Source organism: Sciurus vulgaris (assembly GCF_902686455.1).
Source record: "Sciurus vulgaris genome assembly, chromosome: 2".
NCBI lineage: Eukaryota > Metazoa > Chordata > Mammalia > Rodentia > Sciuridae > Sciurus > Sciurus vulgaris.
In genome coordinates this window covers 110,294,826-110,310,085 of record NC_136462.1, presented here as the reverse complement: position 1 = coordinate 110,310,085, position 15,260 = coordinate 110,294,826, and the positions used below count along the sequence as shown (strand labels likewise).

General features: G+C 38.5%; 1 protein-coding gene across 1 annotated transcript in view; it reads right to left on the bottom strand.

The window, feature by feature from the left end:
- TLN2 (talin 2) overlaps positions 1-15,260 on the bottom strand; it is a 419,729-nt gene that overhangs the window by 171,244 nt on the left and 233,225 nt on the right. The window contains exons 6-10 of the mRNA XM_079125623.1: positions 13,786-13,883; positions 12,377-12,506; positions 11,466-11,618; positions 9,593-9,735; positions 7,032-7,159 (exon numbers count right to left, since the gene is read on the bottom strand). Of these exons, the coding sequence (XP_078981749.1) occupies positions 7,032-7,159; positions 9,593-9,735; positions 11,466-11,618; positions 12,377-12,506; positions 13,786-13,883 (652 nt within the window). The remainder of the gene's footprint in view (positions 1-7,031; positions 7,160-9,592; positions 9,736-11,465; positions 11,619-12,376; positions 12,507-13,785; positions 13,884-15,260) is intronic.

Below are 15,260 nucleotides of genomic sequence, written 5' to 3'. Positions count from 1 at the left end.
CTTTGCCACATGTTATATCTCCAACCTCAGTAAACACAAGCTATTCTCTCATGTTAATATTGAGATATGAACTATGAAACATTTCAAATTATAGAGAAGTATGTGCCTCATAATTTATATACCTACTGTCAAGAAGAAATACATGTTAATATGGTACCATATTTGCTTTATGATTGCTACATATTAGAAATATGGATTTATTTTATTTTTTTACAGTGCTCAGGATTGAACCCAGGCCCCTGTGCATGATAGGCAAGAGCTCTACCACTGAGCTCTATTCCCAGCCAGAGGTATGGATTTAGCTGAAATCCCATATCCTTTCTTTATCTAATTGTGGCTACTTTTGATGAATATGTTAGTATGTTCCTATATCTCCTTCTCTGTAAAAATAATAATATACTCTGTTTTTCTTTGTGTATTTCTACATACAAGGATATATATTCTCAAACATCTTGTTTCCTCTTTAAAGTACATTGGATTTTTATACATTTAAATTTGTACCTATCCCATGGACAGGAAATGCTATATCCTTGGTGTTTTTTGTATTTCTTGGATTACTTATTAGGTTGAATATCTTTTCATCTTATATGCTAATAAAGTTTTCTCCTTTTTAGAGTGCATATTGGTATCCTAATGATCTTTTTCTTAGCTTCTTAAATACCTCTGGATGTTAATTTGTTCTTGGTAGTTTACATTGCAAATATGTAAATTTCTTCCAGCTTGGAGTTTTGCTTTTAACTTGGTGATGTCTTTGCCTAATAAAATTTAATCTTAATCAAGGCAGGCTTAACCATTTTTGAACAATTATATCACCCTATGACAATATAGTGTTTTAATTACTATATTTTACAAAATGTTGTAATAGTTGAATGATCTTCCAGTATATTCAATTAGCCTTTGCCTTTCTTGAGCCTTAACTAGTTTAAATTTTTAATAGCTTTATTGAGATAACCATATTAAGAATATATTTTCTCTGCCTGGTGCACGCCTGTAATTCCAGCAGCTTGGGAGGCTGAGGCAGGATGATCATGAGTACAAAGTCAGCCTCAGCAAAGGTGATGCACTAAGCAATTCAGTGAGACCCTGACTCTAAATAAAACACAAAAAAGGTCTGGGATTGGAGCTCAGTGGTTGAGTGCTCTTGGGTTCAATCCCCAGTACCTTCCCCTCCCCTGAAAAAAGAATATTTTTTTAATTGCTAAATAAGCGGGTTTTGTTTAAAATTGAATAGAATCTGTAGATAAAGTTGAGCAGAACTGTTATCTAATGTCAAGTCTTCCTATCCATTATCATAGCAAACTCCATTTATTCAGATAGTTCATGCTCTTCAATAAACTATTATTTTATTGGCTAGATCTTGGGGATTGTTGGATAGTTTCCTTCCTAGATAAATTGTGCTTTTTGTTACAATTGTAAAATGTGTCTTCTGTTTTTCAAATACATTTTGTCTGTTGATTGTGTATAGCAATATTAGTTGCTCTAATATATTGATCTTTTTTCTAGAGACCTTACTTAACCTCTTGTTAATTCTAAAAAGCTTCCATGTACATTGACTAGATTACCTATGTAGATAATCATATCACCTGCAACTATGGACAGGTTGTTTTTCCAAGCCTTATATCTTTTAACTCTTTTTCTTTCCTTATTGCACCTATTAGAATATTTGGTGTTGAGTCAACAGAAAGCACTGGTTGCATCATCCTTCCTGACAATAATGGAAATGCTTCTAATATTAAATTATGATACTTGTTATAATATTCTTAGGTAGACTGAAGAAGTTTCCATGTGTCCCTGGTGTGCCACAAAGTTTCTCTTTCTCTTCCCATCAAGATTGTATCATAAATAATACTCTATTCAATAAAAAAGACAATCATTTTTTCCAAATGTGCTAACATCATGTACTACATGAATAGATTTCCTAATGAAAGCAGCTCAAGTATTGATAGTCTTCATGTAGAGTTCCTTGCCCATCCATTCTAAATTGATCAATTTCCCCCTATCTCCCTAAAACATATATACGCTTTACTCTTTTTCTGTGTTTATTTTTTGCTGTGCAGTTCATCATTTCATGTATTATGTATTTTACTCAATAATTATTTGTGCTTTGCCTCTCTGCACTAGAATATAAGGTGCACAAGGGCAGGAATGTGTTTTTCATGCTGCATCTCCAAAGACTGCCACATAGAAAGCACTAAAGATACTCGTTGAAAACATGACTACTGCCTCCCTGGAGGAAACTGTGTTTAGTCATAACTTGCAATTACACATAGACATATGTCATGTGGGACTTGATTTGTTAATATTTTACTTTTTGGGGAATATATCTATACTTGGTTGGACGCTATATATGGTCTGTACTCAGTTTTAGTATTATGGTTCTGCTAATTTTAAATAAAGGTGAGTTTTACTTTTTTGTCTATTCTGTGAAATAACCTGGTCTTAGTTTTTGTTTTTTGATTAGTGTATTTTAAAATAGTAAGGCAATTTCTTTCAAGATGACACATCTATTTACATGTCCTAATTATCCATTTTGTCTAAATTTTCTTTTTTGTGCGGTGCAGCTTCATGTTCCCATCACATTCTTTTATGCTTCTTAAAATAATTTTCTCTATAGTTCTGCTCCACCAACATTACTAATAATACTTTTACCTCCTTCTTCTTGATCAAACTTATCCAAGGTTTTCACAAGTTTATTACTTTTTTCAAAGAACTGGTATTTTTATTAGTTTTCTCTGTGGTTTTTATTCAATTACTTCTTAATTTTCTTTGCCTTTTGATCTTGTTCTACTAATCACATGCTGTGGTGGGGTATGTTAAACTACTCCACTAAAACTAGGCATCTGAAGTTTTGTAATGCTGCTTATTTTTCCTTTATATTCATTCAGGTCAATGTCAGGTTCACAATTATTATCTAACCTTGGTGAATTAGTCCTTTATCTTTCTAATGATCTTCTCTATCTCTACTTAGGCTTTGTTTGCTTGAAAGTGTTTATTTTGTGTGATATTAAATATGGCTTTGCCAGCTCTAACTAGTCATTTCCTGGTGCATCACTTTCCATGTGGTTACTTTAAGTTTTAAATGTGTCTTTTAATAATGGTACAGAGACTGGACTTAAATTCTACTCAGTAAAAGAACTTCTATTAACTGCTGAGTTTAATTCACTTATGTTTGGTGTGATGCTCAATTTATTTAAAAGTACTTATATTTTATTTTGTGCATTCCTTTTTGCAGGGAGGTACTGGGGATTGAACCCAAGGCGTTTAACCACTGAGTCACATCCCCAGCCCTTTTAATGTTTTATTTGAGACAGGGTCTAGCTAAGTTGCTGAGGCTGGCTTTCAACCCACAGGCGTGTGCATTCTTTTTATCATACCTTTTTCTGGTTTTGTTTCCATAATTCGCCCTGCACCCATCATAGGGGTGAAGTTGTTTGTTTTACCCACCCAGCCCTCCACACCTCCACTGGTTTGTGACTATAGGAGACTCTAGAAATATAGACTATTTCTTTTTGTCTGTTTTGTCCAGTAATTAAAATCTTATTAATACTTTAAAAAGGCTGGTTTCTCTTATTGTTTCCATATAGTTTATTTTCATTCTTCTAGTCTCAAATTTTCCCTATGATTATGAAAAATTTCAAAGACACTAAAATCTTGAAAGAATTGTGCAGAGAATACTATATACTCATTACCTAGAGTTTCCTTCAATTTTTATCACATACACTTGATTTGAGGTAAAAAATTTATCAGCAACTCTTACCTTCTCCAATACAATAAGGTCTACACAGACTTTTACTCTGATAATTTCCTACTTAACATTTTCCACCGTGTTTTCAAGAGGCCTGAAATTAGCCATTATTATAATGTTTTCTTGCTGCTTAATTCTTTATAGTTAGCTTCTTTTTTGTCAATTTCTTTGATCAACGATGCTTCTTGCATCATATTCTTCCCACCTCTCTAGAAACAACTCCCACCATCCTCAAGAGACCATACAGCATTTAAAACACAGCAAAAAGGCTAGACTTCACTGAAATCAGGGCCAAGTCCTGGCTTTCCAGATAACCACATACATTTGCAACATAAACTGTGGACTCCAATACAGCAAATTATCAGCACCCAGTACCTGCTTGAATCTTCCCTTTACCTGGCACAACACACACACACACACACACACACACACACACACACACACACACCATCCATGAGTTAAGGAACACATGCCATGTTTTCTTCCAGCATTTTCTGAACACAGAAAAGCATAAAATGAATATCTGATTATTTGATTATATGTTATATTTACTGCATGCTTCAATCAAGTGTCCCTTTCTGGGCCACTTTGCAGGTGATCTAAACAAAACTCATGTAGATAAAGCACAATCTGACTCAATTTGGGAGATCTGGATTTTTTTCTGGTTTCCAGCTTTTGACAGTTCTGTACTTCGTCTCTGTCTCTGTCTCTCTCTCTCTCACCTTCCCCCCCACAATCTATAGAGAAAGGGTACATGAAATAATCCTAAAATCTCTGAAAACTCTAAGTCTTTTTGACTGATTTTCACTTTTTTCCAAGAGTATCTTCACTAAGGTGCTACTGAGTCCAAAAAATATTGAAGAGAAAACTGAAAGAGATTTTCATATTATGCTGACATTGAACAAAAGTGCTAAGTAATTTTTTAAAAAACAATTAAAAGAAATATACTTGGCAAACACACCCCTATATGCCTCATTCACAAACTATGTGACTAAAATTTTTGGTGACTGTATCTCCAACCTGGCCCTGTCACAAGTTCAACCTTCTCATTTCTTATATTTTTAAACAATGAATTGTCCTGGTAGGTAGCACACACAAAGGCTAGTTGGGGACAGGCATGAAGGCTATGTAATAGTCCAGGCAAAGACAGGAGCTGATATCCAACTACAAATCAGGGAATTGTGACCTCATAGGTTTGTGGAGAGGGGACTGACCTCCACAGGAAGTTCCTCCAACACAGAATAAGCAAGAACATGTGCAATTAAATATCTGCATTAAATGGACATGCTTCATTACATAGACTAGATTTGGTCTAATTAAAAAGTAAATCAAATTTGTAAGGAAAGATAATTGCTACCAGGCATGATAAGCTTATTTTAATTTAGATTCAGAGTAAGGATACACATACCATTAGAGGCATGAGCTTCATTTCATAATCTTAGGGGAAAAAAACTGGACACAACTACTCTCTCAGATTATGAAGAGAAGCCTACTTTTACTGAGTGCAAGTATGGAGCCAAAAACAGGACCACAAACTACAGCACAGACTGTTCAGCCCAATGCCAACACTCTGAGATTAGTCAGTAGTCTCTATACAAGTGGTCGGCAGCAAAGTGACAGTCACGTGATTTGGTTGATACAACTGAAACCACTAGGGAAAAGACCAAAGGAGTTTTCATTTTTCATATCTACCACATGAAACACCGCTTTCTCCATTCATAAGCAGTGGGATGGGGGTGTGGCTAAGAACTAGTTGCCCTAGTGCACATGTGAAATGACTATCAGCATCACCCAAGCACCCAACAAATGGTTGTGGTTAGATCTCTGTTCCACCAGAGCCACACATGGTTACAGGAATTAAAGCCTGGAACTAGGGAAAGCCTGGAACTAGGGAACTAGGGAAAGCCTGAGGAACACTAGGCCTGATGACTCTTGGGGAAGACAGAACAGAGTATGGGACAGGAACTGCTCAAAGCCACTCTCAAACTCAAGGTTACTATAGGTATATTGTAGGATTATACATCATGTTGGAAAGGCTCCTGAAGTTCATTAATCCAAGGGTAGAGGGTTTGGCGTTTTTCTTCTACCAATTCAGTTTAGACCAAACAGCATGTTGGCTAAGCAGTATTTGCCACCAGGAGAAAAGTCAGGTTTTCTTCTCATTCAAGGGCATAGGCTGGTCACAATTATTTTCCAACAAAGTGAAAGTGAGGTCAAAGGACAAATAAGCTTTTGCATTACCTGCTGCCTTTAATCCACTTGGACTGAACATGATGGATGACCTGCTTAGCACATTTCAAGCTGGCAGTATCCTCCAGAAATGCTTTTGTCCCCCCGCCCCCAATCAGCATTCACATCAGGATCCAACTTCCAAGCCCTCTATAGGCTGCACACTTGAGGTGATGGCACGACATTGACCCCCATGGGACTCCGGGTGATTTTTTTTTTTTTTAATCACCCAAGTGTTTTATTTGCATTAAGAGAAAATAGAAAGGAAAACAGGGGATGGTAAGGAAAAGTATTATCTGAGGAAGACATTTATAAAACACTTGGGAAAGTCCTCAAACAGGAGGGAGGACAATTTCAGACACCTACAGCCTGTAAGTAGCTGGACTTGTCCTGCTGGCAGAATGAGGAATTCCAACCCTAATGCCCATGCCCTGTGGGGCCATGATGAATCTGTAAGATCAGTTTCCTCTTGAAATCTAAGTCCAAAGATGAAAATGCGCTCATTAATTTATAAAAAAGAACCAAAGACCAGATGGAATAAAGAAGTGGAGTATGTAGTTGACATGCACTTCACAATTTCAAGGCAACTAAGAATTTGTAAGATTGTAACAAAGAGTGTGAATCTCTCTCTCCTTTATGCTCTGTTGTTCTAACACAGGAGTCACAAACAACTGAAGATGACAGAATGTGGTGCAGCATGAAGAAGCAACGTGCATAGGGTACAGGAGGAGGGAGTGAACTCCACTGTGGAGACACCCAGGACAGGCTGGCCAACAGTCAGTGGTGTGTATGGGGTGACACCGAATCTCCAGCAAACAGGAAAGCACCACTGCTGGATCTCGGAACACACCATCTTTACAATTACCCAACACTGTACTTCTAGGCCTCTTGCTTTCCTCCAGGTCCACGAACTTGGCCATAAACTTAACTGAGCAAAAACTAACACATCCTGACAATGGACTCCAATCAGGGTGTGCATTTTGGCTATCTCTTTGAAAACTAAACAGGTAAAGGGAACAAGTGAAAAGAGAAAAAGGAAAAACAAAGGGTCACTTACTCTAAGAATCCAGGCTTATGTTTATGTTCCACATGAGGTCCAAATTGTATCTGAGCTTGGAACCCACCAAACTCACAGGCTTTCTCGAAGGACACAGGATGGGAGCCATTCAGGATGTCATCTCGAGCCTGAAACACAAAGGGCAGGAAAAGCTTCAGGGGCCTGGGGGAAGACACATGTCCACATTGACACATTCTTGATGAAGCACATGTGCTCTGTGGAGCAAGGAAAGGTGCTGGGCACACCCAGGACCCACTGGATAGCAGACAGGAACACACAGAATCAAGGTGGAAGGAGCAGCTAGTCTTTGCCCAAAGGGGCCAATAGCTGGAATGCATGTCAGGGGCCTGGCATATCAAAAGTAAAGCTTACAGAACATCATATATTTATTCCTATTTCTGTACCTTTGCACATGCCCTATTTTCTACTAACACTATACTTTAAACAAGTCCAACATTCTTTCCTTTAGGAAGCCTTCAATGACTCTCCTAGGGACTTATAAGCAATTATTGACATAGTACCCCTTAGTCTTCCTATGTTGGATAGTCATATGTATATTTATATATATGTATGTTACTTTGTAAATATATTTTATAGTAGTTTTATGTGTAGAATTTGTCTTCTCGTGTAGGTTGTAAGCTCTGTAGAGCAGGATCCATGTCACCCCTTTACTTTTATAAACCACTTCCCTCACCATTTCTTCACAGGTGCCTAGAGGTACTCATGATCTGATCGTAGAGTTTGACTGACATACTTAAAAACTTAAGACATAATTATTTTAGACTTGATAGGAAACAAAAGGCCTTAGAGTCATCTCTCTGTAATTCCTACTCTCTTCCATCTATTTACCCTAGGTTATATATTCTTTTCCTTTCCTGACTTTCTCTGGCTCATAGCCTCCATTCTGTGCAGCATGCAGTGAGGCTGCTTGCTACCAAGCAATCAGATAACTGGTTGCTTCTCCAGCCCTTCTTTTCAGATCATATAATACTATCCTAGTCATATTTGCATTTGCTTTTGCTCATCATAATTACCTTCTGGTTCAGTTGCTTTTTTCCTTGATATCTCACTTTCTTCCACAGCACTGAGGTCTCATGAATTTTTATAATTTTTTGTTAATGAATTGTTTCGTTATTAAATATATGCATGTATCAAAAAAAAAAAAAGAAAGTAAAGCTTGCTGATGATCTAAAAGGCAGAAGTGATCATGAAAAACAAAGGCAAAGGAAAACCCTGGTAAAAGGATCAGATTCACACCGGTTGAATTAAAAACACAATTTATTTTTTTAATGAGCTTAAATCATAAAGTTAGCAGAGAAAAACCATAAAGAAGTAAAACCAATCCAACCCCCATCCTAAGGTAAAGACCAACACAACATAAGGAGAGAAAGAGATAGATGAACTCATGTGCATGAACACAGAGTGAGAGATAAGATTTCAATTCCCAGGACTTTGGGAAAAGACAAACAATTCCAGTCCTAGAATGCAGGGTTCACTGCATCTGCAGCCCTCTCCCAATTCTCTGTTGCTATGTTGCTCTTTATTTCTTCTGTTTTTTCTTTCTCTAGTTAAACGACTCCAGACCATCCTTAGATCTCTTGGCTATCACTGTTGACCTTGAACCTATGAGCATCTTCTATTTGCCTTCCTATCTCCTTTGGTCCCAACCTTTTCCCTCCCAGTTTTCTTTCCCTGCCATTCCTTTCATCCACTAAACATTTTCTGTCAGTAAACATTTCTCTTATGTCAGTAAACATTTTCTCTTAATGGCCAAACAGTAAACAATTCAGACCTTCTGTGTTGCAACTACTGAGTTCTGCCACTGAACACAAGGACAGTCACAGAACACACAAAACCAATGTATAAGGGAACTAACCAGTATCTCATACTTTAAAAAAGGAAGTTTACTTTCAAATACAGGCAGAGGGTATGGCTTCAGTGTGCAACCCTTGCACTATTTCCATAGGCAGATAAGTAAATAAATAGGAAAGGAAGTTTGGGTGAGAAGAAAGAGGCAGAAATACAGATGTTTTCCTTGAGTGGAAAGAAACCTTGGGGACAATCTAGTGCAAAGTCCTCATCTTACACACCTGAAAACTGCAATGCAAATGTGTTGAAAGACTTGTCTGAGTTAAAACAATTAGTTCATGATAAAGACATGAAAGGTTATCTGGAGGGCTAGCTATCAGTTACTAAGACGTACTGATTTTCTGACTGATACTCTATGGTGTTCTAAGCTGCTATCTAACAGACCTCTAGTGTATGTGGAATGGTGAGCCAGTTAAAGGAGCACAACTGCCTCTCAAAACCAGGCAGAGGACAGTGCCCACCATATCCCAATATGGTAGGCTGAAAATAGGCACAGGGAGGCCTTCTCTGGATGTCCAACAGCTCAGACCCAATACTAACCTGCACCACCACCATGAGGAACCCAGAGCAGCACCCTGAAAAGCAGATACTGTAAGGCCTTGGGAATCAGAACCAGGCTCCTGCTCCCAGACACCCAGCCAGGAGATTGCTGAAAGCTCACAGTCTCAGCGCCTGAGCAGGAAATGCTGTACCTGGACATAAAGCAGGTTCAGTTGCACGGGGTCTCTCGAGTCTACATTCTGATCAGAGTAGAAGAACTTCCGCCTGAGCAGCAATGTCTCATTTTCATCCACTCCTTGTTCTCTGAACGTTCGGCTGTGATCCAGCCAATTTACTACAACACAAGACATAGGAATGAACTGTGTTTATATTTCTTCTAAAGTGAAAGAGATTTACCAAAAGAGCAGTGCAACATAGACATGGATTTCTAAAATGCAGATAGTCATACACACTTCTTATGTTAGAATTCTGCTTTATAACTTTGCTAAATAATCTCACATCTACCATCTGACTGATCAAAAGGCAAGTGAGGGAGAAAATCCCCAACCATTCCCAAAGTTAGGTAAAGAACTACAATCAATTTATAAATGCCCCTCCCCTAGGGGAGAATAAGGAAACACTGTTCTGTGCTAAGAAATCAAGTCAGAATTTTCCTTTAAATCCAGAGTAGATGCTACGGTCTCATCTAGCGAAGGAGTTCAGAGACACTAAATATGACAAGTTACCTTTGACTGCAAGTGGAAAAGGAAGAAAATGAGTAACAGGGGGGAAGCAGACCACTAAAGGGTGGAGATGGCAGACACGACTCCCACCCCTAGGGCCAGCTTGAATCTGTCAGAGAGTCTTGTCTACCATCTAGGTGCAAGAAATTGATCACTTCCCTAAGCACGTCCATAGCACTCTCCTTCATTCCTCTCTGGGCTTAACACTCATGGTGTTGGTAGGGATTTATGACCAGCATCACTAAATTGTAAGCAACTTCAGCACTGGGAACGTGTCTGATAGACCTCACTTCCCACAGCACCTGGAGAGTATTGTGCACACATTAATAAATCCTTGGGATTTGTCTACTAAAGTCTCTTGGAAAGAAGTATGTAACTGAAAATCTAATGAGGCAGAAAGAAAAGGGAATAGAGAAAGCGTCAGAGGAAATGATGGCCCCACCAAAGATCAATAAACCTAAAGACAGTGATGATGTCATCCCAGCACTGTGGCAAGAGCAAGAACAAGGAGGTCTGAAGGCCCAAGTGACCTGTGTGATGGATTAGGATGCTCTTGGTGAAGGGTGGGCAGCAGGACACACAGAGCAGGGCTGTGGTGGCATGCGGAGATACATGCTACTTTTCCATGGATTAACTAAATGGTTGTGAAAAATGATTTTCCTAAGATAAAATTTTATCACTGATTTTAACCATTTAGGAAATAATGGGTCTAAACAGTGGTCACTGATGGCGTTAACATGTCCCCCCCAAAAAAGAAAACCAACTTCCTAATGCAAGTGTATACTACCACTGAAAGGAGTCTTAATTAATACACGTACATAAGCAAGCCTCCAGATCTGAGGGATTAAAAGGGACACAGGGACACGTTGCATGACACTAGAGGTATGCAGTCACCAAAATCCAGTGTAGGAAATGCTATACAACCAACCACCAGGTTTCTTCACACACACACACACACATACATACACACACACACACACACACACACACATTGCAAGAAAAAAAAAATTAACAGATAGAGAAGAAACCTATTTCATTAAAACAGTTAAGTGGTATATTTTTCAATCTTATTTGGATCCAAGTTAAAACTATTAATAAAGTGTTAGAAGATAATGGAGAAAATGCAAACACAATTTTTATATTTGATATGATGAAATTTTTTAGATGAAAAATGATATTTCAGGTTCTTTTGTTGGTTTCTTTAGAAGTCTTTCATCTTTAGTGACACAAACCAAAATATTTACAGATTACAAAACCCCCAACTCCTGCTTTGGGTCACAGGATGACAGGAAAGGATGAGGCCTGGAAGATCCTGGGTGGTGCTTGCTCCGCAAACACTTACAGTCATCGTCCGTGTGAAGCTTGGCCTTCAACTTCTCCATCTTCCTCTCATCTCGTAACAGTGTCCTGTCTTTTTTAAGTGTACCCGTCCCTTCCTCTTTCTTTTCTTCAATCGTTTCCTGGATTAAAGAGTATTCTTCATAATTCGTTATTCCTAATAATAGAAATTAGGTCATAATTAGGTTAAGCTTCTGTCAACTCCTTCCACGTAAGGTCTGGGATACTGTGGGGAGTCTCTGTTGGCGAAGGACAGAAAGTGACTTTCCTTACATGTCAACAAAGGATCTTCAGCTGGTGAAGTCACATTAGAAATGTCAGGTACCGTTCTCTGGACTGATATTTGAGAAACAAGAACAAAGTAGAAACCATGCAGAGGATGATGTCAAAAAAGAAGTGTCTGAAGGAACTGAGTTTGCTTTCCATGAAGAGAAAACTAAGATAGGCAAGGTGACATTTTGGAAATATTCAAAGGGCTTCATGTGGGAGGGTGGAAGAGTTGTTCTCTGGGGAGACTAATAGAGGTTACAAGAAGAAAATCTGAGAGTTGATTTCATAGGTCATTGCTATGAGTATTCAAGAAGATAGTGGATACCAATGAAGCTTGCACATGATGCCAGCACTAGGTTGGGGTGAACACACCATTAAAAAATTACTTTCCATGGAAAATCTCTTTTGTTTTCTGAGAGGGAAATGAAAGCTTTCAATTGTGACTCAGTGAGATGTTCACATGTTTGTTATACCAGTTAGTGGACTGGCAAATCAGGAGAATGGACACATTTTCTTGGGATTGGTCCTAATTTCATGTGTAAAGCCATATTTAAAATTCCCTAGACACCAAATAGAAGTGGAAAAGAAAGAAGGCATGCTATTAAAAACAAAGCATAAACAGATCTGAGTTGTGGGTGTGCTCACCTATTCTGCTGCAAATGGTGACCAGGAGCTCCCCCACTGTCTTGGAGTCGTCCACCATCACTGTTTTCACAGACCCATCCAGCATCCGGATTTTCTGAGGCCTCTGTTTCTTTTTATATTCCAAAATATCCTAGAGCACAAACCATTTCACATGAGTGGGGAAACAGATAACAACCTTGAACATTTTTTCTTTCAAAAAAGAAATGAGTGCCCAGCAGAGGCTATTTCCTCATTCTTTCAAATATTCCTTTGCTGTCCTGGGGTTGCTAATGCTCTGCTATTACAGAATCTCCAGTGCAAATAGCTATTCCTGGAAAGATTTCTTAAAAATCTGGTAGTAACACTGTGCCTCAAGAAGGAGTACCTGTAGCTCAATGACTGAAAACTATCCTCTGTAGAATAAAAGCAGCCTATGTTCCCATGAAAGGCTAAGAATTGAATTAATGAGAATTTAGCAGAGGGAAATGCCTGCACATCTTTTTAAAAGATGGTAGTATCTTCAATTATAGATACACTGCCATGAAAAATTTTACTACCCATACATATAAAAATTATTTATAAAATTTTACTTTAAAAATGTTTAGTATATATGAATTTTATATAATAAAGGGCATAAGAAATATCCCCATAATTCTTTGACAGTAGAAGTAGTTTTCACAAGAGTGAAGTATCATAATAATGGCAAAATCAAGCAGGGCTAGTATGTTTAGGAGTTTTTTTTTTTTTTTTTTTTTTAAAGACACCTCTTTTTTAGTACTTAACAACAGACCTATGCGGGGGAAATTAATTAAAATTAATCAAATATTTCACTTCTGCTTTACAGCATGCTGGTCAATCTGATAGTTCCACTTCACCCAACGTACCAAACCCCCAGTATCTTGTTGGTTAAGTGGAAGAGAATATTCAACACATCTTTGATCATGTCCTCAACCTCTTCCACTGAACAACTCTTTTGTTGTTACTATTACTGATGGTTACTAAATTCACACCTCTAATTTGAAGTTTATTTTTTCAAAAATGATACGGTAATTACTATTCCATCTCAGACTATCTTCAGGATTATACTTTGTTCTCCCTCCCACCAGGCTTCTGCTCATGGCCAGCTACAGGGACATAACCACAGCAAGAAGCTATATCTTATCTCACAACTACCTAGCCAGCCACATGACACAGACAGACTGCTTAACACACTAACTAACTTAACACACTAACTGTTTTAATCCCTCTGTGGAATTTCAAGAATGTGGATTGCTGATATTTTCTTACCACCTGGACAGTCTCAAAAAGTTTACTGCATGAAAACTGTGAATAAGACACCCATGAATCAAAATAGTGTAATGACGCTGGCTGCCACTGAAGGCCCAGAGACAAAGCAACAAGGAATCAAGTCAGCACCAGCAAAAGTGTACCCCATTTCGCAACATGTAGTAATCCAGTGTTCTGCCTGCTTCCAGCCAAATCCCTTTCCTGGGGTCTTCATCCGAAAGAAACAGCCCATAGTCAGAAGCTGAAACATAAACAGAAAGAAAAAGAGGAGACCAAGTAGTGACCAAGTCATCACTGGTTCCCAGGCCCAGAACTGGCGGCCTCGGCAAGGAAGTGGATGTTCTCCTTCACCAGAGAGACCCGTTTCATTTTAACAATGCATGCAGACAGTGCACCTAAGCAGGTCAGGAGGAGGAAGAGTTGAGCAGCAGAAGCAATACCCTAAAAAAGGTCCATGTTTCCTAGGACCAGTGGGTTGGAGTTGTCTGAAAGTTAGGGAAACCTAAGAGCAAAGCAGTCCCGACTTCCTTCTAACTGCACTCGACTGGGTTCTTTAGGCCAAGAACCCATGGAGAATGAGAAGAGCAACTGAGGAAGTGGCTAAGACTGAAGTCACTTAGGCAAAGTGGGGTAGATGGGCCTTCATGCCACAAAGGATACCAATATAGTGTGCTAGGAAAGGTTGGCAGGAGTTCCTTGCCCCCACTACCACCAAACTAGGGAAAGAGTTGGAAAATTAAACTCTGTGTTCTCCACAGGAACTCCTTATTCCTATCTGAGCAGGGGCAGCTCATTCCTCTGAGGAACTCTCTCTTCCTTTACATAATTAAGGAAATTTCAGAGACCCAGAGGAGCGTCTGAGCTTCTCCTACTTCTCAGGAAAACAACTTCTACATCTTTAAAAGTTTATACCTTCACCAGACGTTATAGAAGTCCAGCCCAAAGAAGATTTTTAAAAAAATCTGAGAGAGAAACAACAAAAAAGAAACCTAAACATAAAGGTATCAGAAGTGACTGGTCAATCAAATCTTGGAGTGCAGTGTAAGGTGGGGTTGTCAGCAAACTTTGGTTTTATTTCTGAGTACTCTAGAAATAAGACAGCATTTTGAGCAACATCAGTAATGTTTTCAGACCAAAGCATCAGAAGTTTTGTGAAAACTAGATATTCTCTGTTCCTATTTATCATCATCATGAAGGCTATGTTCAACTCTTACCCTTCCATTTTTTATGCAAAGTTTTACCTAATATCATTCTAAAGGATTCTTCACTTTATGTGACACCGATTTCTCAACTGTCAGTCATATAAACACCTAAATAAGGGAAGAGAATGTAGAGAGAAGACAACAGGAGAGGTAGAATCAATCGTATGAAGGGCTTTTTCTTAAACTCAGATTAATGGGGGCAGTGGCTCACTCAAACACCAAACCCAGTATATCACAACACACATGCTTCCCTGCTTTTTAAGATGTGAGAAAAAATGTATAAAGCTCCTTCAAAGGGCCTGTACGGTAAGAGTTGTCCTGGGTTCTGATAGCAGAGGAAAGTGTTCACATGCACATGGAACAGGGCTCAGGATATAAATAACCAGTATGTGTCGAAGCAGATACTTTTTCTTTTA